Genomic DNA, 25,677 nt, shown 5'->3' with positions numbered 1-25,677 from the left:
AGCCCCATCCCATCTCTCCATGTTTTCTCCTAAGTCTTTCAGCTTTCGCCACACTTGCACAGGCTCCTCTCCATTCCCTACTCTCTGCCCCTGATTACTCCACAAATTCCTATTCCTGCTGTCTCCCCCACTTCTTTCCCACCTATCTCTTATTATTTGCACCTCCCCCACAGTCTTTACTTTACTTTCCTCTCCAACATTTCCAACAGCTTTCCTTGCTTCTCGCAGATCTGTTTCCAAAGTGGCCAAGTCTAATGGGTATGTTACAGACGCTGCTCCCAGGTTCAGCTTATGGTCACTCACTCACACACTCACAGCCTGTTGAGGCACGCGGATCTTGTCAGCCCCCCTTGCTTTCTACCTGGGTTTCCAGATAGGTGTGGCTGGAGCAGACAGACACACAGCCCTGGTCAACAGCGGGGAAATAATTGGGGAGACACACAAATCACTTCCAACCGAACACTGGGGCACGAGAGGTTCTTTGTAATACACGGAGACCCAGTGAATTTAAAGTAACAGCAAAACTTTACTGGTTGCAAGGTATATCTGCTCTTCCTCATACCTACACTGAGCCTTAAAATGCCCAGGCTTACTACAATTGAAGCAATTTCCGGTGGGGCGCGAAGAAGAAGCAGGAAGTGGCTGATTTTGGTGCATCGCGGCAGCAAGAGCCTCCATTTTTGACTCGTGGTGCCAACGATACGGCAAGCACATAAAAAGTCAGCAAGAGTAGCTCCGGGACGAGCAAAAATGGGCTGCAAGACCTTTTGACAATCAGCATTTGCATTTTCATAAGCTAGTTTTAATAACAATTCATTACGAGCGTCCTCATTGTCAATCTGACGCTCGATGGCTAATTGAAGACGGCTAAGAAATTCGGAATAATTTTCAGTAGATCCCTGCATGAGGTGGCGGCAGTTGTAAAAACTCCTTGTCCCAGCAAATGATCAATGGTTACATTTGCAGGGAGACCACCCTGCGCAATAAGGGCAATTTGTTTTTGATATTCTGACCACCACACAACATACTGAGCAGGAGTTAAAATCATATTACACAGCATTTGCCAATCAGAGATCATCATGTCAGAAGAATTTGCAAGTGTTAAAAACAAGCCCATAGAATAGCGAGATTGTAAACCATAAATAGTTACAGCAACTTTAATATCCTTTACAACTTTATAAGACAGAGGAGCAAACACTTGGGTAGGAGGGTTATTGGGGTTATTGGGATCGGGAATATATGAAACAGGGAAGGCAGCACAAGATTGCATATCCTCCAAATCTAATTCCCCTCTAGCACGAGCCTCTATCATGGCGCGTACCAGGGGTCCGGCAGTTGGAGTTGCCGGAGGAGGGAAAAGTTCCTCATCCCTTTCCTTTTGTTGTTAGAGGGAGAGGGGGGGCCGATGGCGAATGGCCCTAAGTTCCTCATCCCTTTCCTTTTGTTGTTAGAGGGAGGGGGGGGCCGATGGCGAATGGCCCTCGTAGAGAGGAGGCGCCGTGATTGCAACGGCAGCCATCCTTGGCTCCACATCGTAAACTTCCAGAGCTTCTAAAAGAATACGGCAGGAGACAATAATTTGCTGTGGAGCTTTTGGTGGCTCATTTAAATACTTCAAAATCTTTCTCCACAATGTGGCTTTTGTTGATCCAGTCTCAGGGTAGACCGGACATTTGAGCCAAACATATTTTAGCAATTCAATTAGCTGTTTTTGCTTAATCGGAGGTAATGGAGCGCCTCGATTAGAAAGAATGATGTTAGGAGCCTTGAGAAGGTTTCCAAGTTCGCGGAGGTGCGCAACCTGGGGCTTGGACAACCCACCTCCCATACTTACGAGGGAACCGACAAGCGGCTGGGACGCGTTGAGCCCTTTCTCGGGCATAAGTACCGGAGGTCTCAGGCGGAGGGCGACGGACGATCACACGGTTAATGGGAATCACGTCGGGGTCACCAGTTGTAACATTCACGCAGTTACAGTGGGCCTCTCACGAGTGAGGGGAAAGAAGACACCAAACTGATTCTCCTTCGAGGGGGATGAGAGTGCCCAGACCGGAGTCTGGAAACCTCTTTTATTGAATGCATCAGAGGGCAGGGTTAAGCATATCATACATCACACTACCTAATACAAACTCATAACCATATATGGTAATACATGAAACACAAGGGATCATGTGCTCCGATTGAGCACGTGACACGCTGCAGGGGCTTGCCTCCTGAAATTTGAGGCTTTTCCCCAGGGTGTTGCTGGTATATTCCATGCTAGCTTCCTTGTTAGTGTTCGACTGATTTTACTAGTCTGCACTGACAGAAATGCCTAGCATGTGATGGGGTGTTATAATGCAACAAACTTTCTCAATTAAAAGACAGGTAGTCCTTGTTTAGCAACTGACTTGTTTAGTGACTATTCGCAGTTATGATGGTGATGAAAAAGTTAATTTGCAACCAGTTTTCACATTCATGACCTTTTTAGGTCTGTAAAGCAAAGGAAAGCTGAAGTAAGATTATAAGCACAGTCATGATTTATTTATTTAAGCAATTTATATGGCCGCCCAACTCACAGTGACTTCCGGCAGCTTACAAAAATAAAAACCCCAAAGTACAAATACAAAACTCACTTAGCAACTGCTTTGCTTAATGACCAAGTTGCCGGTCCCAATTGTGGTCGCTAAACGAGGACTACCTGTAGTCTTTTTTTAAGCTGTTTCCCACCATCATGTTTAAAATATTATGTTAGTAGGAAAAGTACAGAGTTCTTACATTGGAGTTTTCATTTTGGAGCGGTGGCAGTAAGATTTTAAATACTGTTATTTATCCCCAAAACAAACTTAGAGAAGCTACTTCTGACCAAATAAACCTGATTTCACCACATGCCTTAAAGATTATTTAGATTGTTCCCACAATTGTGTTTTACATGTTTGCTGCTCCAAATGATTTCAGGGGTAAATAGCTTTTCAGGTTATCTGGGAGTAGGATTCATTACAATTAACATGTATAGCGGTGTGAGGAAAGAAGCTGCAGAAATTGCACTTTTAAATGCAGTTTGCTGTTTGAGGTTTGGGGATGTTGTAAATCACTCTCAGCCTTTTTGGACTGGGTGGCCTTAACAAATCCAATAAATAAATCAATAAATGCAGGGAGGAGGAACTAAACCCACAGTACTCCATAAGAGAGAGACCTCCCCCTCCCACTGAAAGGAACCATCACCAAGGAAGAAAGAACCATTGTAAAACAGTGGCTCTGATCTCCATCCCTTGCAGGCAGTCCAAAGGTACACCATATTCAATAGTACTGAAGACCATTGAAAGGTCAGAAAGAATCAGGAAGGGCATACTATTCTAGCCAGGTTCAAGTAGACCTGAGTGGTCAATGACATGCCAATCCCATGCCCAAGTCTAAACCTTGACTGAAAAGAGTCCAGATAATTTATTTGTTGTAGAATGCTCCATAGTTGCCAACTGACCATGGTCTTAAAAGCCTTCCTTAGAAAGAAAAGTTTAGAGGCAAGGTAATATTTGTCAAGAATAACTAAACCCAGGGAGGGTCTGTTGAGAAGGTGCCCTACTGTCTTTTTCAAAGTTGTAGGCACAATGAGATGTTGATCATCCTCTGCATCCAGCTAGTAACACCCACCTACAGCCTCACTTAGGAGGTGCATGGTCTAGGTCACAGATGACCAAGGATGTGCCAGAGAGCGTTCTCTTTACTGTCTCTGAGATCAGAATTAATCCCATATAACATGGTAAAACACTATCCCAGTCACAGCGTCAGACTCCTGGTGAATCTGAATGCCTTTATTACTAAAGTGCTGTGCAAACTGGTCACAGTGGCCACGTAAGTGATTTACTGTATCTAATGATTCAGGTATAATTAAGGATTATATTCAGATCAGTTAGCATAATTACTATGGTAACTGGTAGAACATATGAGTAACATTAGTAAAGCTATGTAAAAGTTTGCTGTGGAAGGAGTTTATGGAAAAGAAATCCTAGATTCAAATATTTCAAATCTCAAACTATGAATTATAAATGAATAACTGTGCATGTAAATACATGGTTCATTTGGTTATATAATATGAAACCCAGGTCAGCTATAGCTCTATAGTGGATAGATACTGAATGAGAAATACAGTTTTTCCTGGAATATATGGATGCAATCCTCACACATGAACGCAATTGCATTCATAATTATTCAGAAGCCCGATGGTAGTCAACTAGACTTACTCCTAGGTAACTCAGTATAGAATTACAGTCTCAATTGATAGAGGAGCCATATTAATCAGGCAGTGGATTTAATTTTTCAACTACCTGAATTGTTATTATTTAAATGTTTAAGTTAAGCAGTTAGTTATCAACACCACATCTAGCATTTATGCATGCAAGAATGTGTTCAATGTCACTGAATATTCAATGCAATGCAACATTTTTGGGGCACTAACAAAAACTAACATCATTTCTCTTTATATAGCAGAAATTTCCTATATATTAGGTTGCTTTGAACTGGTTAAAGTATGAATGACAGTAGAAACGCCATGCCTTCAAATGTGGTCTGTCTCTGAATCAGAGGTGAATGCATATAATAAAACAGAAGTGGGGCACTGACCTCTCCTTCATCGCATGTGCTCTTTTCTGAGCCAGTATAACTTAAGATAAATTTATTTTCCATGCAAACACAAACCCTTTCATTTGATGCTCTTTTGCAGGTGATAATATCCTGCATTGCAGCCTTATTTTTCTCACTAGTGCTCCTTCCTCTTTGAGAAGGCCAAACTCTGCTGAGTCTGGAAGAAGCCGAGCTCCCCTCCCGCTCCCTGCAAGCTATAAAATCTGTCCCCAGCTTGCCCTGTGCAAAGCTGCAGTATGAAGATAAGGTTGCAAGCTGCTGAGAGCAAAGTTATTCCAAAATCCTTCAAGGGCACTGTTTCTATACAGAATATTACTTTACAGAAAAATGCACAACTCTGTTATATCACACACATCTGTGAATCTGCCATGAACATACATACATCTGAAAAATAAATACATTGCAGTTAGCCTCCAGTTAGCTTTTGAAATCAGTTACTATAGAAATGCATTTATGACTCAAGGAAGCATACACAGGGATTCTGGAGTTTCATTCAGTCCACTTTACAAAATGAAGAGACATTATTCACACTAGTGGAAAAGTATATGGATTATCCTTCAGACTGTGTCTTTTCTCAAATTTCTCCAACACACACGTACAAAAATAAGTTTCATAATCTATATATGAACTTTTTTTTTTAATTTGCAGAAAAATGGAATAAAATGAGTCAACACTCAGACTTGGGCTGATCTGTCTTAGAAAACACAACTAGGAATCATACACATATAAATAACATACCTATCATCTTTTAGAAGTGTTTGAACTTGCAATTGACATTTTAAGATTGTTTATGGTAATATATCAATGTTTAAAGTACTGCTGATAACTGGTATTAAAATATTTTGGGTTTATTGGATCCCACTGCATTTGTATAGAAAAGGAGTCAGTAAATCATTGTGTTGTTTGAGATATAATGAGATCAATGCTTTATTAAAACATTTTTTGCAATGTCCTAAATTATTTTCTGGGGACGCGGTGGCGCAGCGGCTTAATGACGCTGAAAGTTGCCGGCCAGAAATGGTCGACGCTTCAGCAGTTCGAGTCCAGCCTTCACGTTAAACAGGGTGAGCTCCTGTTTCCTCCCCAGTTCCTGTCAACCCAACAGGTCGAAAACTCACGTGAGTAGATAAATGGGTACTCTCACTCCGGTGGGAGGAAAAATGCTGGCGGCGCCTTGCAAAAAGGAGTTGGGAGCAGTTGCCGGTAAGCGCGAAAACCGTGTGCGCCCGAAAAGGGCGCGAAGCAACGGAAACCCCACCTCCTGCGCTCGCCAGCTGGGCTTTGCTCTAGGAAGGAGGCTCTGGCAAACCACTTCCAAAAAACAGTTGCCTTGAAAACTGCAAGGACTCGTCCAAGCAGTCACTGCAGGGTCAGCAATGACTGAGCGCAGACAAAAAAAAAAAATTATTTTCTGGAAAGAGGTAAGTACACATATTAATTTGGCTTTGAGACAAGGTTTAGTATTTTCAGATATCTATGTTCTTTTGAACAACATACCTATTACATGGAAAATCTGGACTATAGAAATGGAGTGGTCCTTCAACATTGGAAAGATCCATTTATGGCTCTAAATATTCAGTGGGTTGAAGACCTGATGTTACTTGTGACTTATGAATAAGTTGCTTACAAAGTTAGATTATGTATGGATGAGTACAATGAAATATGGTCATCCTTTATTGAAACTTATGTGAGACATGTATACATACATACATACAGGTATACATTTCTAGATTCTAAGATCCTCTCCAGGTCACAATTGTCTGTATTTAATATTGGGCCAATAATCCTTATTCATATTCTATGAAAGGCAATATATTTGGCTGCTTTGGGGAAACATTTTTAGAAAGTTATGGGATATTTGGTTCACTGTACCTCAGGCAAAATGACATAGAGGCTTCCTGTTCTTCTATGCACAACATGAGTTGGAATAGTTTTGTGACCAAGAGCCATATTCCCTCATGGCTGGCCTTCTACATCCTGCATAAGAGTGATAGGTGGGGCTGAACAAAAGTGGATATCCACACACTTGCTAAAAAGACTCCTGTATTATAAACCAGGGTTCTGGCCTGGATATTTTGAAGTGGATGCAAGTATAAAGTGTTTCCTGTCTATTACAGTATAGAAATGTTGAGAACTTAAGGGAGAAAACCTTAAACGGTAGGCCTTACACTTATTCTTGTTTGTTTTTAATTTCAGGTTATTGTGATTGTTTTATGTGCCAAGAGTTGTACGATTGTAGTGGTATAGTATAAAAATCCAATCAATGCATCAAATACACTTCTAAGAGTTGCATGATTGCAGTGAGGAAGGAAGGGAGGAGGGGGGGCGGGCAGGCAGGCATGCAGATCATTGTTCCTACTTTTTGCTCTCACATGAATAAAGTTACTTCCCGAAAGCTGTCTAATTTTTATAAATCTTTTCCAACTTTTCTTCTACAGTAAATTCTCAGTTCCCCTAATTAAAAAGCTCTTTGAACCAATCCTCAAGATCACATTTTAGAACCAATGTGACCTGTCTGAGCACACACAGCAACTACCTAAAGCTGCAACCCTCAATTAAATCAAAGGAACATACTTCTGAGTAGACAAATATAGGATTATGAAGCTGGTATCCAATGCATACTCATCTGAGAGTAAACCCAGTTCATGTCAATGGGGTTTATTTCTAAGCTTATTTCCATTCAAGACTAAGGTAACAAATAAATGTCATAAATTAAATAAACATGTATTGAATTGTACTATAGCTACAGTCTTCCTATGCTGTTAGGATGCAACCCTAAATTTACCAGGAATAAACTTCAATGAAAAAAATGCAGCTGAGTAAATATACGTACAGTATTACGATATATACTTTGTACAGTCCCATCAAGCAAAGCAACATGAAAAGAATATTGGAGTTTTTAAAAGTGATAGTCTTATTATTTTGCTTTCTAACCATTTTGCTAGTTTGGGATATATTTATGACATGGAATAAAGATCATTTATTCATTTTCAGAAAAACTTACATGTCCCTTCCCCATATCCACCAGATAGCCTTTGTGAAAACACAGTACTGTGGCACTAACGTTCCATATCTGAAAGAACACTTCTTATTCTTACTTTAGGGAGGAGCTTCATTAGTATTGTTAGAGGACATCCTCTAACTTAGAATGACCTAGAGTGTCATTCTGCAGTCACATAAGGAAAGGGCTTCTCTGTGGTGATTCCTGCTCTGTACAATGGCACTTCCCTTCTCTGGCTACCTGCAAGGTAATTGGTCTTCAGTTATGTGTCAAAAAATAAAATCTTGAATCTAGCCCAGTAGCTAATTAACAGTCAGTGTAGTTGCTTCACCAAAGTGTAACATATACTGAGTTCCCCACTCAGCAACCTGGCCATCACACAGTACACAATTCACAGCTTCTGGATCAAGTGCAAGAATTAAATATGAGGTTTCAGTTACTGTGATGGAGGACTTGAGGGAGGAGGTCCAAGGTCTTGGGGAGAAGAATCTCAAGCATCTCCTCAGCCCGCAGTCTGAGCGTGTGAAAGCTAAGAGGATGAGATTGGCACCATCCTAAGGAATTCGGAGTGTTTAGTTGCAGACTTTGGGAGTTAGAGTTAGTCTGGCGAGATTCTGTCTAGCAGGTGTAAGAAAGTAACTGAGCGATTCCAAAATCGTCCCATGGAGTTTCTTGGGCTGAATCTGATAGTTACCCAGAAAAAGACATAATTGGTTTACCCAACTAGGCTGGTAATAAGCATTCCAGGTCAGAGAGGGCACTTGGTCTCCAGTAAAAATGGAACCTTCCCCAAACTATGTACTGAATATGTGGCAGCAGTGTGAGACAACTACCTAAAAAGTAACTTTAGAGTGCTTTAAAAGATATGCAACTGGAAGAAAAAGAACTGCTTATATGGCTCCATTGTTGAGGGGGGCATTTTTATTCTCCCTCCCCTATGGTTTGTATCTTGGTTTTTATATTTATTAATGTGGTTTTTATATTTTTCATATTGTTTTTATATTTATTTTTATCTGATGTTGTATACTGCCCAGAGTCACTGTTGGTGAGATGGGCAGCTATATAAATTTGCTAAATAAATAAATACTTTGTCTAATTGTCAGCATAACATTTTAAGAAAGACAATGTCAATCTGAAAAACATTCCAGCAGCACCTAGGATGGTGAGGAGGCCATCATTCCAGTGCTCTTTGAATGCATTCCAGTTGACAGGGTCTTTCTTACAATGTCATCTGGGATAATGATAACTCTACTGCTGTCTAGTGGCTATCCAGATTTGTATAGTCCAAGTATGGTATCGCTAGTTTACAGTCAGATTTGGAGAAGGATCACAAATGGGGTCAACAATGCCAGACACATGAGCAGCCATGAAGAACCCTTAGGACAATATGGAGTCACTCACTTGCAGGTCAGTGGGCGATCACAGCCAGGCCAAGTTTAAAATGACAACTCCAAATAGCAATGGTGAGAAGCCAAAATTTCATGATGCATAGAAATCAAAGGTAAAGAAAAAAAGCAGGAAGGAATAGCAGGAAAGTGCTCAAATATTAGCTTTTTCAAAGACACGGTGAGAATATAGGTCCATGAAGAGTAGATACTAATCATAATAATTAGGAACAAAATGAAGTACAACACTCCCACTCATCCCTGGAATCTCCCTGTACATGACATCTCAGTCCAAAAATATGATAAAAGTATTGTATACAAAAGATGCTCAACATGAGGCTTTAATGCCCACTCAATTCCATTTCAAAGATGCAATGCTGAGAAAATTCTCCTTGGATAGAGGGATAATAGAAGCTGGAACTCTGACCCCAAAATAGAGAAGCTCCAGATTGTCTTTTGGATTCTGCATCACACACACACACACACACACACACACACACACACACAAATCTAATGCATTTCAAATCTTTTGCACCACAAACTGATCTAACAAAGCAGGAGACTTCTCCAGATGTCTATTAATAGTTTTCAAGATTTCTAAACTCAGTACATTAAGTGTGATAGTGCCATGCCAATGACCTTGTCTTGGACTAAATTTCAGGAATTTCAAGACCAATGTATTCCACAAATGAAGAAATTTCAAGACCAATGCCTTCAGAGGACCAATTCAGAGTTTCTTAGCAATCTCTTAGATAAGCTACAAATTTGCAGGATTGAGCAAGCAGTTGCTGCAGTTCATGCCCTGTGGTTATCAATCCTGTTGTCAGCAAATGAGGAGCTATATGCAGCTGGAGAACTTCTGCTCAAGTAATATGGTAGTGATTTATCAATTTTCCTGCACAATTCCTGTTATTGAGACTGTTACTGAAATATCATATTGCTAAAAAGGCAAATAAACAACAAAAGAAGTTACAGAATTTGATAGAAAACTGTAATCCTGTTTTAAGCCAGCATTCAATGCCTCCTTTTTTAGACCACATCTCTGGCATCCAGAGATGACATTCTCAGGTGGAAATTGAAAAAAACACACACACACCACTTATGAAGCAACATGTTACAATACCAAGTTGCTAATTTGCAGGTGAAATTTGCAGGTGAAAAAGGCATGAAAAACTTTTTAAGTGACCCTTTATCTCCCATGGCTCTCAGCTGCACCCATGCTGCTGAAGCCAAGCCATTTTTTAAAATTACATTAATTTTATGGTAAAATGTAACCAAAATACAAGGAACTGTGTGTGTAAAATAGAGTAATGATAATATGATCAAAGAAAAGTTAATGTATAATAGTGATTTAAATGAACTGAAACTAGATAAAGGGAGAACAGAGATCCTTATGTATTATTAATATAAAACTAAGCCAGTCCTTTAATATATTAGTTTTGAGCCTAGACCATGCAGAAATATATTGTTCCATCTGCTCATTTTTATAATAGAAGAAAATTTCAAAAATCGATAAGGAGCACATTTCTTTAACATCAAGAATATAGATTTCTTCCCACCAAGGACCTCTAGTCGTTGACCCTGCTGAGGGCACACAAGGACGATCCGGCTGGCAGACTGTACGGCCCATCCAGAAGAATATGCAGACAGCAGGCTCGACCTCTTCGGGCCGGTACATGCCCGGAGTTCAACTATTTTTCAAGATTTGGTTTGGCTTATTGATTTGATGGGCTGTCTGTTCACTTCACTCTGTTCACGCTCTTGATCTCAGCAATCTTGGTACGAGGGGCTCATCTCGCTTTCTTTGCCAGGGTCCAATTCCACCAACCGCCCCCCCCCCCCGCGGACAAGACAGCACTCCTGCCGTCGACTTCCAGTCTCTTTTAAATAATCCCTGAGCAGAACGCCTCCGCTTTTATGGTCCAGTGAACACTGCGGTGAAACTCTCCCACGCGCCTTCCGCCACCTCTTTCCCACCGAAACTAGGGCGCGAAGGGGGCGCTCAAACCCACGCGCGCCACAAAACAGAGCTCCGCGCCTGCGGAGTGGGCGGCAGCCGGCACGTGACCCCGGGCGCGTGGCGCCATTGAAGACTCCGTCGTCTGGTCCCCGTCGACGCGCCCTCGCCCCTCCCGCCTCGCTCACGCTGTTCGTTATCGCGCGCGCCCGGCGCCGCGAGCCCGGAAGCCGTGCGGCCACCGCAACGCCGACGGGCGGAGGCGGGCGGGTGGGGCCGCACGCTCCTATATAAGGCGACCGTCGGCCGCGCTGGGCTCTTTTTCGGCGGCTTGAAAGCGGGCGCGGCGGGAGTAGGAGCGGGCGCAGCCATGTGCTCCGCCCTGCCCAGCCCCGGCAGTTCCGTTACCTTGCGCGTCTCCTTCGTAGAGGTCCACCCTGAAGTGCCGTTGGTGAGGCTGTGGGGGCTGCCCGTGGAGCGCAGAGAGGAGTACTTGCGGCTGACGGAGGACATCCAGGTGAAAGTGGGGCCCCGCCTGGCGAAAACGTCTGGGAACGGCGGAGGCCGAGGGGACGGCGACGGCGAGGCCCTGGCTCTGGGCGACCTGTGTCTGGTTGAGCTGGGCGGGCGGTGGCACCGCTGCCGTATCGTGAGCCGCCGGCCGAAGCTGGGGCAAAACTACCGCGTCTTTCTGCTGGACGAGGGCCGCACGGTGACCGCCGGCTCCTACTACTTGGCGCGGGGCCGCAGCGAACTCTTCCACTTGCCGTCCGAAGTCATGGGTTGCATCCTTGCGGACTTGCTCCCTCCCGGCGGGATCGGGGCATCCTCAACCGCCGCTCCTTGGGGCTCAAAGAGCTTAATCCCGCTAGGATCCCAGATACTGAACTTAAGCTGGGCAGCTGATGCCATCGAGTTTTTGGGTGTCCTGCATGGCAAAGAGGTGTCCGGCCTCATCCGAGAAGTGCTGATCCCGCAACGCCTTGTGGTGCTGGAAGTGCCCTGGCTGCTGACACAGATGTGCCATCTTGGGCTTGCCAGCCACGTTGCCTCTAGTGCTTTTTGTACCCTGCTGAGCACCACCTTAGGAGTTACTGGGATTGCTTCTGTCCCATTGGAGCCAACTTCCACTTTGTCCCAGTCCCCAATCTTTACTGCTGCTGCCCAGTCCCAGCAGGGTCATGTCACAATGGATTTCTTCTATCCTCAACTGGAGTTGAATGTGACTGAGCCTGTGGTGGTGACTCAAATCTCTGATCCGCACAGAATATATTGCCAGCTGCGTAGTCTTTCTAAAGAGATCCAACTACTTTCAGATGCTATGTACCGAGATTTTGAGGCATCAAAAGGAAAATACGTGGAAGAGTCTTTACCCACCCCAGGTTATCCCTGTGCAGCCCGGGGCATAGATGGATGCTGGTATCGAGCTTTATTACTAGAAATATACCCTGCAGGTGATCTAGAGGATCAGCCAGGGGCAGTGGCTCAAGTGATTTGTGTGGATTATGGCAGGAAAGAGTTTGTGACAAAGAGAAACCTGCACAACTTGCCTGCTGAATATTTCCGCATGCCAGTAGTGACCTACCCTTGCTCGCTGCAAGGTATTACTGATGGAGGCTGTGGCTGGGCCCATTCACAAATTAGTCAGCTTAAAACATTGCTCTTGGGCAAGGTAGTACAAGCCCACATTGAAGCTTATTGTCCCTTTGAGCATCTCTATTATGTTACTCTATATGGGGAAGATGGTCTCAACCTTAACTGTCTATATGGGGTGCAGGCACATTGCCTGGCTCAGAGTCTCTTGCATAGTAATCAAGAATACACCTCTGATTTAATGATTGAATCAGAAAGTCTGGGTGTCTCAGCCCAAAAGGAACTTGGTTCTTTGTCAGAGGCATTGTCTGCTATTGCTGCTGTCCCATTTTCTGTTGTGCGTTTGAAGGCAGGCGAGTACCATAATGTTCAGGTGTCATTTCTTCAAGACCCTTCAGCATTCTGGGTGCATTTGCAGGAACATCAACAGCCACTTTGTCACCTAAAGTGGAACTTAAGTGACTTTTATTCTCAGAGTAAGAAACTAGAGGGTATTCTACTTGAGCCCAAGGTAGGATCCCTATGCTGTGTCATGCTGAAGGAGAATTCTTATCATCGTGCCCTTGTTACTAAAGTTCAGGGAAAAGGAATTGTAGTGTATTTGGTGGATCGTGGAAACACTGAAATAGTTGACTTGTATAAGGTGAAAGAGTTGCTTCCCCAGTTCAGAGAGCTTCCTGCTGTGGCAGTCCGGTGTGCACTGGCTAATCCTTTCACAGGTCGGTCATGGAACCCAGAAGCTATTGATTATTTTAGGAAATCTGTGCTAAACAAGGAGTTGATGATCAAAGTTCTAGGCATGCAAGGAGATGCTTATATAGTTGAACTTTTTGATAATTCTCTGATGGGAGAAAAAAATTTGGGTAAAATCATGTCCCAGAGAAAGTACACGAAGCATCATGAGGTACTAGAAACTCTCCAGACAATATCAAACAGGCTGTTGGCAGGGGATTGTGAAGGCAAGCCAAAGGGGTTAAGGCCTGTGAAAATAACATCAACAACAGATGAAGTAGAATACCCACAAAAACATGATTCTACATCCTCTTACACAGTTGAAGTTTTGAAAACCAAACACCACTCCAGTGAGGGAGCTTTTTATTCTGCATCAACTTTGGGTGGCAGAGAAAATTTATCATGTGAGATGCAGAACTACTCTGAAATAAAGGCAGGTGAAGGACAGCTTGAATTTGGAAGTACAGTTGATGTGATTGTAACACATATAGAAAATCCTAGTCATTTCTGGTGTCAATTATTTAAGAATTCCCATGAACTGAGGATACTTATGGCTAAAATTCAGGATTATTGCATTCATTCAGCGGAGCCTCATGATTGGCCAAATCCTGTATGTTTGGCTAAGTGTTCTGAGGATAAAAAATGGTACAGAGCTCTTATCATTAATAAGGTTCATTATGCAGAAGAGGTTGAAGTCGCTTATGTTGATTATGGATATAAAGAGCATGTTTCACTGAAAAATGTTCGTGCAACCAAAGCAGAGTTTCTGACGCTAAAAGCTCAAGCTTTCAGATGTAGCCTTTACAATTTAATTCAGCCAAAAAATCCAAACCCTTTTGTTTGGGATAAGAAAGCCACTGAAGCTTTTCATGAATTTGTGGATTCAGCATCTAAATTGGAACTGAAGTGTACTATATTTGCTTCAGCAGCATTAAACAGTACAGATCTTTTTAATATTGTTGACCTAATTACCCCTTTTGAAAGTGTTTGCCATTTTTTAATAAGAAAGGGTCTAGCCACATTTGTACAAACAGAGAAACCCTTGATAACATCTGTACATCTTCTATCATACTATTATTCAATGCACAATATCAAAATAGGAAGTGAAGAGGTTGTTTATGTCACACATGTTAATAGTCCCTGTCTCTTTTTCTGTCAACTTGCTAGGAACGCAAATGCTCTTGAAAAGTTAACTAGTAACATTAGTAAACTAAGCAAAATGTGGCACAGTTTACAAACTTCACACACCTGTAGAAATTTGTATCTTGCAAAGTATATTGATGAGTGCTGGTATAGGGCGGTAGTGACTTCAAAAAATGATACCAAAGAGGTTTTTTTTGTAGATTTTGGAAATACACAGTTGTTAAAAAATGAAGACCTGATTGTAGTACCAAATGATGCTTATGAGTTAATGCTTTTGCCTATGCAGGCTATAAAATGTTCTCTGTCTGATACTGTTGATCCATCAAAAGATGCTGTTGAGTGGTTTGAACAAGCAGTGTTAGATAAGCCCTTAAAAGCTTTGATTGTAGCAAAAGATCCTGATGGAAAATTGCTAATTGAACTATATGATGGTAAAATGCAGATCAATGCAAAACTGAAACAAAGTTTAGGTTTGCAGGCTAGTAAAGAGATTACCAGATACACAGAAAACAGAACTCTGTCTTCTAGATACTCACTTAGTAGGGAAGAAAACAGTGAAAAGGAGCTAGCTTTGGTAGACTTTGTCAAACCTGTTTTTGAGAGCAAGACTAAATATAGTGCTGTTTTTGGAGAAGCATGCCAATTGCAGCAGAAAACTAAAAGTCAGGTAGCAAGAAAGTTCCTAGGGCTCACAGAAAGATTTAGCAAAAGTAACTCTGTGGCAGATAGGAAGGACAGGCAATGTGTAGCCCTTCTTAAGAAAAGGGAGCGATGTGATATTAGAAATCAATCTGAATCTATAACATATTCTTCACATAAAAATATATGTGAACTACCTCAAAAAAACATAAAGGCTGGTCTTAAATCTTTAGTGTATGTTTCTCACATAAATAATCTTTCTGATTTTTATGTACAGTTAGTAGAAGATGAATCTTTTCTTGATAGTATTTCAGAGAAAATAAACAGTTCTAAAACAGTTTCAAGTTTAGCAGGGCAACAGCTTCATGTAGGAGATTTAATATGTGCAATTTTTTTAGAAGATGGCCTATGGTATCGAGCTGTAATTATTAAGGAGTCCACTAGTGAATTGGTAGAGGTATGTTATATCGATTATGGCAATACTGCGGTAGTCAGCATCCATAAAACATGCAGACTTGTTGAAGACTGTTCATCTTTCCCTGTAATGAGCATCCACTGTACCCTGGGCAGTATTAATTCAGCAGAGATTTCAGAATGGACACAGGAAGCAATGCTGTATTTCTCCCAAATGACAAGTGAGATTCAAATGAACAGTCAATTTGTTGAGAAGGTAGAAGGCAAGTGGGAAATAATTCTCAGTGATGAAAAAGGTGATATAATTGTTGATATGATTAATAGTTGCCTTGCACATCAAAAATCTCTCCTGATAGAGACAGCTGACAAAGGAGAAGACAAGACTGGCAATGTAAACCTATGTGAAGATACTCTTTCTGATATGCACAGTAGACTTTCAGTTAGCCAATCATTTCTCTGGAAGACACCTAAGGTAGGTCAAACTGCAAAAGCCTTTTCATTAGTTCCAAAGAGCCCAGAGTATTTTTGGTGTCAGTTTGTTGAAAATGATATTAGTTCAATTCAAAGAAAGCTTCAGGAAGCTGGAGAACATGCAAGAATCCACGTTGATGATCTTAAAAATGGCTGTCCTTGTCTAGCAAAGTCTAGTGAAGATGATTTATTTCACCGAGCAGTTGTTAGCCATATAGAGGGAAGCTCCTTGACAGTAACTGATATTGATCATGGAACTGAGAAGCTTGTCAGTATAGAAGTGATCAGGCAAATTCCTGATGAACTATTAATACTTCCACCACAAGCATTTTTGTGTTGCCTTTTTGGCTTTAATTCTGAAAAAGGTTCATGGGCTGAAGGAATAAATAAAATTTTCTATGATATGATAGCCGATCTTCCATTAGAGATTACAGTCATGGACAAACTGAACCATGGTTCTTTTGAAATTCCCTTGTTTGTAGTTAAATTGGAATGTCAAAAGATAAGTATCAATGAACAAATAAAACACTTTTGGAAACATAATGATGAAAATGGTAATTCAACTATGGCAAATACTTACAACCTAGAAGAGCAGATTGGAAATGCAGAGGAAGAGAATTCAAAATCTCTGCTATTTGAAACTGAAACATCTGTTTGTACAGTAATGGCTCCAAAAGATACTAGTATTTTGGAAGATGTATGCTGTTGTCCAAATCTTTTAGAGTCAGTAGATAAGTCTTTTGGTATGAGAGACAGTGTTTTATCAGAAACATTTCCTTCACAGCCATCCAAGTATCAACTCAAACACCACTTTATCACCCATGAAGTATTTGATACAGAGAGCCAGCAGACTACATTTGATACACTTAATAATGAAACAAACTATTCTGGAAAAGGAAAAAATGTAGCAGATTCTATGGGTCTTTCTGAAATACAGGTTTCTACTTGTAAAATCGAGGTGTTAGAATATAATCCACTTGAATCTCAGGGAGGAGCAGAAGACAAAGAAATAATACTAGATAATCCTGAAGTTCAGTTGCCTTTGGATGATACAAAGAGCTTGTCAGACTTTGTGCCCTTTGAAGTGCTTCCACCATTAAATAATGCAAAGAACATGCCAGACACGCTAGAGACATTAAAAATGCCCTCGTTTGAAGACACACTAGAGCCAGAGACCATGGAAATAAAAACTTACTACAATGAGCCACAAGGGAGGTCAGAATTGTGTTTACTTGAATCACAACACATGGAAGGACAGTCAGCACACAAAGTAGAAGAGAACACTTCACTAACGAAGGATAATGAAAATTTAATATTAGAGGTGATGGCACCTGAAGTGTTCCCTTTACTGACTGACAAAGCCAGTGATAATACACCATTTTTGCAACAGTCTACTTTGTCTATTCCTGCAGATAATAAAATCCAGTCATCATTTTCAGAAACTAAAGTTAAACCACAAGAATTCTATTCCACTGAACGCCTTGTTGAAGAGTGTAAACTGGAAAAAAAGGACAAAAATCCCAATGTTACTGACGAGCAAACTCTGTTAGGAAAGAATTATGGAGAAACGCAGAGGACCATGCATGAAAGTTTTAAAGAGACTATTTTTGTTGAAAAGGATTCTTTAACAAATATACAACTAGATGAAGTGAGAGTAGAATCCTTAATACATGATACAGGTAAGGCATTAATGTAGAACCTTGAGTGGCAAAGTTGATTTGAGCTTACACACAATCTTGTTCACCTGGCAAGTTCAGCTAGGCAAGGTAACTGGAAAAAGTCTTTGGGACAAATGATACTGGACAGCAAAATGATTGCAACTTAATTTCTAGGAGAGGGGTTGCAGTTATTTTTCAAAAGCTGTATTATGAAAGATTGAGTATAGACTATATAATTTTCCCCTTACAAAGCATAATTCTCATTTCAGAATGTGGTCATTTCCAGATCCAGCTGGAGAATAATGATTAACCAGATCAATTTCACCTGGGAGATATGAGGCTAAATCTACATTGCCTTTGTGAATGAAAAGGCTGGGAGTGTGGCCCTAATAATTCTCCTAGACCTCTTGGTGATTTTAGCACTGTCATGTTACCTTTCTGGGCTCCCTGTTTTCCTGTCTCCTATCTGGTTGTGCTTCAAAAAGGAGAAAGGCTTGCAATATTGGGTTCTACCTTGTGCTGGAAAAGCTCCACTATATTTGCATGGTTATGTCTAGACTGAAAATTAGAACCATTCCTGAACTACTAAGACCTGGGAATGGGACCTGCACATAGTTAAATCAGACAATTGTAGCATAGTTTGTATAAGGCTATGCTTGAAGGGTATCAGAGTGTAAATGTCTGCTGTCCAGTGCATGATACTCTATTGGGATTCTATCATTCATGTGTTAAAAACCTGCAGTGGTTGCCACTTGCTTTTCCAACAGTTTAAAATCTTAAACATATAAGTCCTAAATTTATCTTATGACATAACTATTTCTATTTCAGTATAAACCTGTCCAGTCATTAAAGTCAGCAAAAGAGCCCCTTTTAAAGATTTCTGTATGTTCAGAGGTCTGTCAATCATGAAGGAAGGACCTTCTGTGTTTGTCCCAAGCTATGAAACACCTTTGGGAATTATGTTAGATTTCCACTCATTCGTCTTTTAGGAACAAACATATTTCACCCAAGATTGTGTTGAGGATAATATTTAGGATTTTTAAAAAACTATTAAGTTATAGTTTATGTTAAATTCCTAGCTGTCTTATGTGATCTGTGGGCAGAAAGATAGTGTATATATTTTTAATTTTAAAAAAAATCAACAGTAACAATGTAACACAATAGTAACTAGATGGCTCTTGCAAAGCAGAGAGCTCTCCTTCCTAGATGGAAAAGATGATCTCTATATTTCTATGTATTACCGCTGATAAAAGTGGAACTTGTAAAATAACATCACTCCATTTGAAGAACTGAATTTTTAAATAGCTGCCAAGCCATTGATAGTAGCTACCAATTTGTTTCTGGACTCAAATTCAAAGTAGTGTTAATTTTCTTTAAATTTAAGCCAAGAACCAAAATGGTTGATATTACAATTGAATTTAAAAGATGTTGTATTAAATATCAGCTCTGTTTGATCTTTCTGGAATACAATGTTCTAACTGAAAAGTATAGGTACTTTTCAAAAATAGTTTTCATGTAATGAAATGGCTAAAAGCATGTGGACTTATCTAGGTTGTCTTCCTGAAGTGTCATCGCAGATGACACACCAGACTGAACAAAATAAATTCCTTACTATGGCTACAGCTGGTAGCCCAATCCTAGAACTGGCCAATACTAGTTAAGATTGCCAATGTGAACTGCAGCTGTCAATTCCGTTGCCTGATCTGTGTATTGATTGAATAATGTAAATAAACAATGTATTATTTCTTGCAGAAAAAAAAGAAAATATTTGCAACTTAATGGGATTTGATATTGGTTCTGAATGCATGGTATGGTCAGGTATTCAGTGGTACAAGGCTGAGATTTTAGGCATATCTGCTGAAGGTACAAAGGTAAGGAGTCTTGAATGTATTAGGTAAGTGTGGTTGTTTATGTTACTTTAATAGTGCTTCTACTGTATAAATGAAGTTCTTGTTTTCTATAAGTATTAATATCTAAACATTATGTTATTTATAAATAAAGGTTTTGAATCTTTCAAATGGAAATGAAGAGATAGTCAATCCTATACATGTTTGGAATGGGATTCCTGAATTGGATTCAAATCTTACTCAGGTATATTTTCCCAAAGAGTAAAAAAGCAATTTTGTATTATAGACATTTGCTGACTATTTTTCTCTGGCCTGTTGTGGATCATTTTTTCTTCCACTCAGTGAATTAGTAAGGAACAAGTCTCATACAGGATTTAAAAGTTGGTAAGTAATGCAGTACCACTTGAATAAGCAAATGTACTGTAGTGGCAAGAAATAAAAACAAAATGCACCTATACCTATTGAATTGGCAAAAAATAGTGAATGCTAACAATTTTTTGCTAAAATTTATAAAAAATACCAACCACTGGCACTATTGGTATGGAATTTATTATTACCATTTGCTTAGGACAGATAAATCTGAGAACCCTCCTAGATTTTGAACAATAATTCTCAACAGCCCGTCAGCATAGCAAACTATTTGTGATATTGGGCATTGTGTTCAGCAAAATTTTGAAGGCCATGGAAATTCCTCTCGGGGAATAAAACTGATTTCCATCCTGTGGTCAGTGGACAGCTAATAATCCTAGGAGAACACTTTGGATGGTCTGTTGGCTGGGAGATAATACAAGTAACACTAGTTATCTCATTTTTTCTTTTTAGCCTACTGGTAGGCCTTTATTTACTTTTAGAATTGTGATACGTGTATAACTGAGCCAAGGAAACTTTTAGACACATCTGTATGTTTAATATACCCCTTGATTGATTGATTGATTGATTGATTGATTGATTCTCCTATTAGCCATGAGAACTGTGTTAAAAAAATCTCCACATTAAAAAAAATTAAAGAATAAACCTAGTTAGTGAAAAACTAAAATGGCTACTATAAAGACATTTTTAAAAAATAATGAAAGGAATTTTTGATAAAATCCTGTGCAGAAGTTGAGCTATCTTATTTTATATTAGGAACATGTGCTCCTCTCCCTCATGTTTTTTGCACAGTTAGGTCTAACAGAGGTTCTAACACTGGTAGCCTGCTTGCATGTTTTTAAAAATAAGCCCTTCCTTAATAAAGGAGATTATGAATCTAACAGGGATTTAGGTTTTGGCTGGTTATTTTTTTTCAAGAATGTGATTTCATCAAGGTTTTTATGGTTAGAACATCTCTTTAACTAGTGCATGGCTTAACATTGTGACTGTGCTGTGCAGGGAAATAAAGCCTAAATCTCTCTCCAGCTGTATTCCTGATGAAGCCCCCTCCAGCAGTACAGTTAAGGTGGGAGATAAAGGTGTGGGTGACATTAATAGAAACTTTTTTTTTTCCAGCAACTAGCAGCCATAGTGTGCAGACATTGGAAGAGAAATAATTTTGGTTGGAACTAGTGCTGGGAAGGAAAGATTTAAACTGTCCCATTTCTCATGGCAGATTCCAGTCCTGATACTTCTTAAAACAAAATTAGTGATTAAAGGAATATCTATTTTGCAATTATTTTTCCCTCTGGATGTCATTTTCTAATAAGAAATGCTAAGTAATAGTTCAGTTCTGGAACAGAAGCCTAACAAGAAGTTACAGAGTATTTTGGACATATTACTTACTGAGCAAGTAACAGTTTTAAAGCAATGAATCTTAGCATACCATCCAGCAGTAAACATGCAGAAATAGAGTACTGTTCTGTTCTGTAAGCTGTTCTTCTAGAAATTACTTTTCTTTTTCCTCTTAGATAATGTCCAAGAATAAAATGGATACCTTGCATTCTGTGCCAGCAACTTTCCTGGCAGTTGAAGGTAGGATACAAAATTCAGGCAAATGTTAACTTGTGCTATACCTTTTATATATGTACTACTCTGTATCTTTTCTGTGTGTACTACTTCATTCAATCTATGGATCACTATTCTTTTTCAAGTGTATGTTTTTTTTCCTACTTAAAAAATACAAGTAGATCATTTCTAATTTTTCAGAATTTATGAAAGCAGAAATAAATTGTATATATATTCTGTGGCATGATTTAAGTTGTAACAGTTCTTAGCTGAGTAGAAATATTATTACCAATTTCATAAAGAAGAATGTTCAGTCCCACATCTCCCTTTATAATATTGCAAAGAGGCCTGGTTTGCTCAAAAAAAATTCTACTCCAGCTGCCCTGTGTGTTTGAAATTGCCTTCCCAAAGCTGCATGCGATTTCATCTTAAAATTCTCCTTTTTCTCCTCTTCCCTAGCAGTTGGCAGCTAGTGGCTTGCAGGCTGCACGCAGCTCTATAGCATCCCTTTTGCTATCCTGGAGTAGATGGGTCCCAAATCTCCAGGGGAGTGGATTGTGAGTTTATTGGTGGTTTCAGGGATTTAAGGGCTAAAGCGGGTACCAACCCTTACAGTTTAAGCCCCTTCATCCCAAATTAGGTTGATTTTCCCCATGGGGGTGTGTGGATTAAGGCATTTTCTCTGTCAGGCAAAAGAAAGAAGTCCAGTCTCTGGTTATAAGAAAGTGCCCTGTCCTGCCCTAGCGTAATCCCTAGGGCAGTGTTTGCAGGATGTCCTTTCTAGCCACGAAATAGCCACTGCGTGATTTTACAAAAGCTTCTTGACAATGCTGTAATCTAAGGAAGTTTGTGCTGGTTACAAAATGACACAGCAGCAATCAGCTGTTTTCCTACAGCTGTGAGAACTCAGAAGAGCAAATAGTGAAATTTGTAACAATGAGGTGAGAGGGAAACATCAAATCAGCAACCGAGACAACTGAGAGTTTGCACTTGAACCTTGTATTCAAAGCTGAGAGCTTTCTCTGTTTTGTGACTGTCTGTTCCCCAGCTCATTCCTATGGCAGCCATTTTGTGGTACTGCCCAGGGCATTTTTTTAAATCAAAGTTGAAGATGTCTGCAATTTTATTTGATATGCAATTGAGCCTAAGCATGTGTAATTTAACAGTTGCATGATGTCTACTTTAGTTTCCATTTCCTCTCCTACTGCTTCCCCCATGTTTGAATTTTCAACTCTCAGGGTAGGGGTCTGTATTCTATAAAGCCCTATATGCATACTCATGGCATTTAATTCTGATTAATTCATAAAGATGCCAATTTATGCTGTTGCAGTGTAGATTAAAATGGTTATGATGCAGTATGATCAAGAGATTGGATGGCTAGACAGATTTCAGGAGAATACAGTTAACTAAGTGTTTCTGCCAAATATTTGGATTTTAGCTCCCTTCCACCCCAGCCAGTATGTCAAAGGACTGTGGAGATTGTAGTTTAAAAACTTCTGGGGGATAACAGGTTGCTTACTCTGACTAAGAAGAGGCTGTTATTCATGACAGTTACATGAATTCTCTGGGCTCACTGGTAGTATCCTTCTCACTATCAGTTTATTACAAAAGTGGTCTGCTCTTGTACCAGCAGCCAAATCACAAAGAAGCAAGGGTAAGAAAAGGCTGAGGACTAAAAGGGAGCTCTCTGTTCACTAACAGTCCCACTTCCTCTGGTATCCTATATTAATAGAATCTCTTCCAAATTATTTTTGATGACTCTTACGGTTCCCTGAAAACTTACTGGATTTCCTCCTGGGTGGATAAGCCTTCCAATCAGTAATGGTAAATGGGGGTGCTTGGCAACCAGCCCACATGTACGAACGCTGCAGCCTCCCATAGTCACATTTTCCTGCCCTGTATGAAGTAACTCTGCTTTCAGTTCCCCCACCTGCCTGTCTTTCCCCCATCGCTGCCCTTTGGCTGCCCTGCACTTCTCTGCCTATCCTTGCCGCCACCACCACCCCTACCCGTCTGACTTTCGTTGTCTTCTTCCTCCCATTGCTGGCCTGGGATCCAGGCACTGGGTGAGGGTGCAGCCCTGGAACATGTGTGGCAGGATGGCGGAGCCTCATCTGCTGAAGGAAACTTACCAGGCCTGGCCAGAGAGGAGGCAGTGGGATGGAGCCAGTGGATGAGGCAGGGTGGAGGACACCATCTTTCACTGTCAGCATGAGGAACAACAGCCTGCAGACCATGGGCTGATGAGGCGCATCATGCTCCGTTGCTGGGCGAGGCAGGAGAGGAAGTGGCATTTTCCCAGGCAAAGATGTGCAAGAAGTGTTGTTTGGGGTGGTGGTGAAACTGGAGGAAGCAGAAGGCTTCCTGGATACACAGCTCACACGCTCTGCAGCTGACATTGGAAGCTGCTGGCCCCTCACAAGGCCTTGCAGGAGGAAGGCTGGGCCAAGGAGCAGAGTGCCTGCGGGTAGGCTTTGTTGGCACTGGGCTCACCTCCATCCCTTGCTGAAGCCCACAGGACAGTTTTCCAGGAGAGCTTCCAGCGCAAGCTACAGAATATGCCCAGAGCTTGGATCCTGGGCCAGCAGCGGGAGGAAGAAGATGGTGAAGGTTAGCTGGTGGCGGCAGGGGTAGGCGGCAGAGTGCAGGGCAGCCAAAGGGGCAGAGATGGGGGGGAGATAGGCAGATGGGGGGAGTTGAAGCAGTTTGTGCAAGGCAGGAAAAGCGTGAGGTCCTCGCCTAATGGCTACTCAGTCTTCACTTAATGACCACAACCGGGACTGCTGGAACTGCCTTTGCTAAGTGGCACAATCACGTGATATTTTGCTTAACAACTGCTTCACTTAGTAACAGAAATTCCAGTTCAAATTAGGGTCATAACCCAAGGACTACCCGTAATAGTACAGATAAACTTACCTTCCATTAACCAGAATTAATAAAAGGCAACTATCATGATGTTTCCTTTTTCAGAAGAACATTGTCATTTATTGGACCTGGTCACATGAATTAAATCCTTTTATAATTTGAGTAAGAAGTGAGGAAAGAATATGACTTATGCATGGTTCATTAGTAGGACACAGGAAAGTGAGGAAATTTACTTGGAATTTTAATTATTTGACCGATGTGCAAATATTTGTGATTTTAATAAACTGATTTGTATCTCTTATAGTGGAAGAAGTTACTCTTGATTCAGATGACACCACCACCCTTTTGAGTTGTGACAGCACTGAGAGTACAGCTGAGCGATGCTAAATCATTTTACATTCAGATTTTTTCTAATTGAAGGCGAGAGTTTTAACAGGCATGTCCTGCCCAAACCAGCAGAGCTTATAGGAGTTTTTTTTACCTATATCCTGCAAGAATGTTTGTCATTATTTTGTATGATGCACCTTGTTAAGATTCAGGAACAAGGTTTTAGACTTGTACGGCTGTTCATTGTCTTGCAAATCTAAGAAAGTTTAAACTCTGGAGATAGTTTTGGGGGAAAGTTGCATATTTCATACTTTGAGTTTACTTCCATTAAAATAGCTTTAAAAATGATGTGGCTATATGGGAAGGTTTTGTGTGTTGTTAATTTCCTTTTTGTTAATGAAACATGAAATAAAACATACTGAAATAATTCATCCTATTGTTTCATATTCTTGCATTTGGAAAATTTGTAATCTTAGTGATATGATTGACCATATACTGAATTTTTTTCATCATCCTGCTTTTGTAATTTTAAATATAGTAGTAGAGAGTACCATCTTTTCAGGAACCTGTGTTAAAAATTAAAGAAACACAACTTTAAGTTTCCTTTTAGATCCTCAGTATAAGATAGCATAGAATGTTTATCCAAATAGTTAATGAACACAGCATGAGTATTCCTGGGGTAGGACTGAGAAATGGAGGATGCCTTTCAGTCATGGTAACACTATCAGAACCTCAAACACGGATTTCATGTCCCACTAAAGCTTTGATAACAAGAGTTCAGAAAGATAGCAGGTTGGGATTACATCTTATATTAAAATTACTACATAACTGGTTGCCTCTTTTAAACATAATTTTTTCAGTTTCATTTATATTCTAGCTTTCTGCTAAAATATTGTTAAAAATATTGTTTTAATAAAAACACGCTAAGAATTCAGTAAAAGCGTCCAAACCTTTCACTTGAATCTCACTCCAAAGAGTAACTCTTCCTTTGAAAACACTGTTTATCAGCTGATTCTCAAAACTAGCTTTTACCTAAATTCTAACCTTTGGAAAAGGGGAAAACAGTATCAGTTAGCAAAATATAGTCACATGACATGCTAAGTATGCT

At 40.5% G+C, this 25,677-nt stretch overlaps 1 protein-coding gene across 4 annotated transcripts; it reads left to right on the top strand.

The window, feature by feature from the left end:
• Positions 1-11,094: 11,094 nt before the first annotated feature.
• On the top strand, positions 11,095-25,103 carry TDRD6 (tudor domain containing 6). Of its 4 annotated transcripts, XR_015794724.1 has the most exons (6): positions 11,096-17,634; positions 19,366-19,484; positions 19,615-19,704; positions 21,341-21,404; positions 21,837-21,934; positions 24,547-25,102. XR_015794724.1 is itself a non-coding variant. In XM_088133654.1 (5 exons), exons 1-5 carry the CDS (start codon positions 11,334-11,336, stop codon positions 24,627-24,629), a joined length of 6,657 nt encoding a protein of 2,218 aa, XP_087989780.1. In that variant the 5' UTR covers positions 11,097-11,333; the 3' UTR covers positions 24,630-25,098. The 4 variants fall into 4 exon arrangements, 2 of the variants coding, with proteins under 2 accessions (XP_087989781.1, XP_087989780.1); XR_015794735.1 differs by lacking the exon at positions 19,615-19,704 and having other exon boundaries at positions 11,095-17,634; positions 24,547-25,103; XM_088133654.1 differs by lacking the exon at positions 21,837-21,934 and having other exon boundaries at positions 11,097-17,634; positions 24,547-25,098.
• The last annotated feature ends 574 nt before the right edge of the window (positions 25,104-25,677 follow it).

The sequence above is a fragment of the Python bivittatus genome, unplaced genomic scaffold (genome assembly GCF_059951505.1).
Source record: "Python bivittatus isolate LINGU-HERP-01145 unplaced genomic scaffold, Pbiv_v1 ctg000020_np1212, whole genome shotgun sequence".
Lineage (NCBI taxonomy): Eukaryota > Metazoa > Chordata > Lepidosauria > Squamata > Pythonidae > Python > Python bivittatus.
This window is presented reverse-complemented; position numbering and strand designations above follow the sequence as displayed.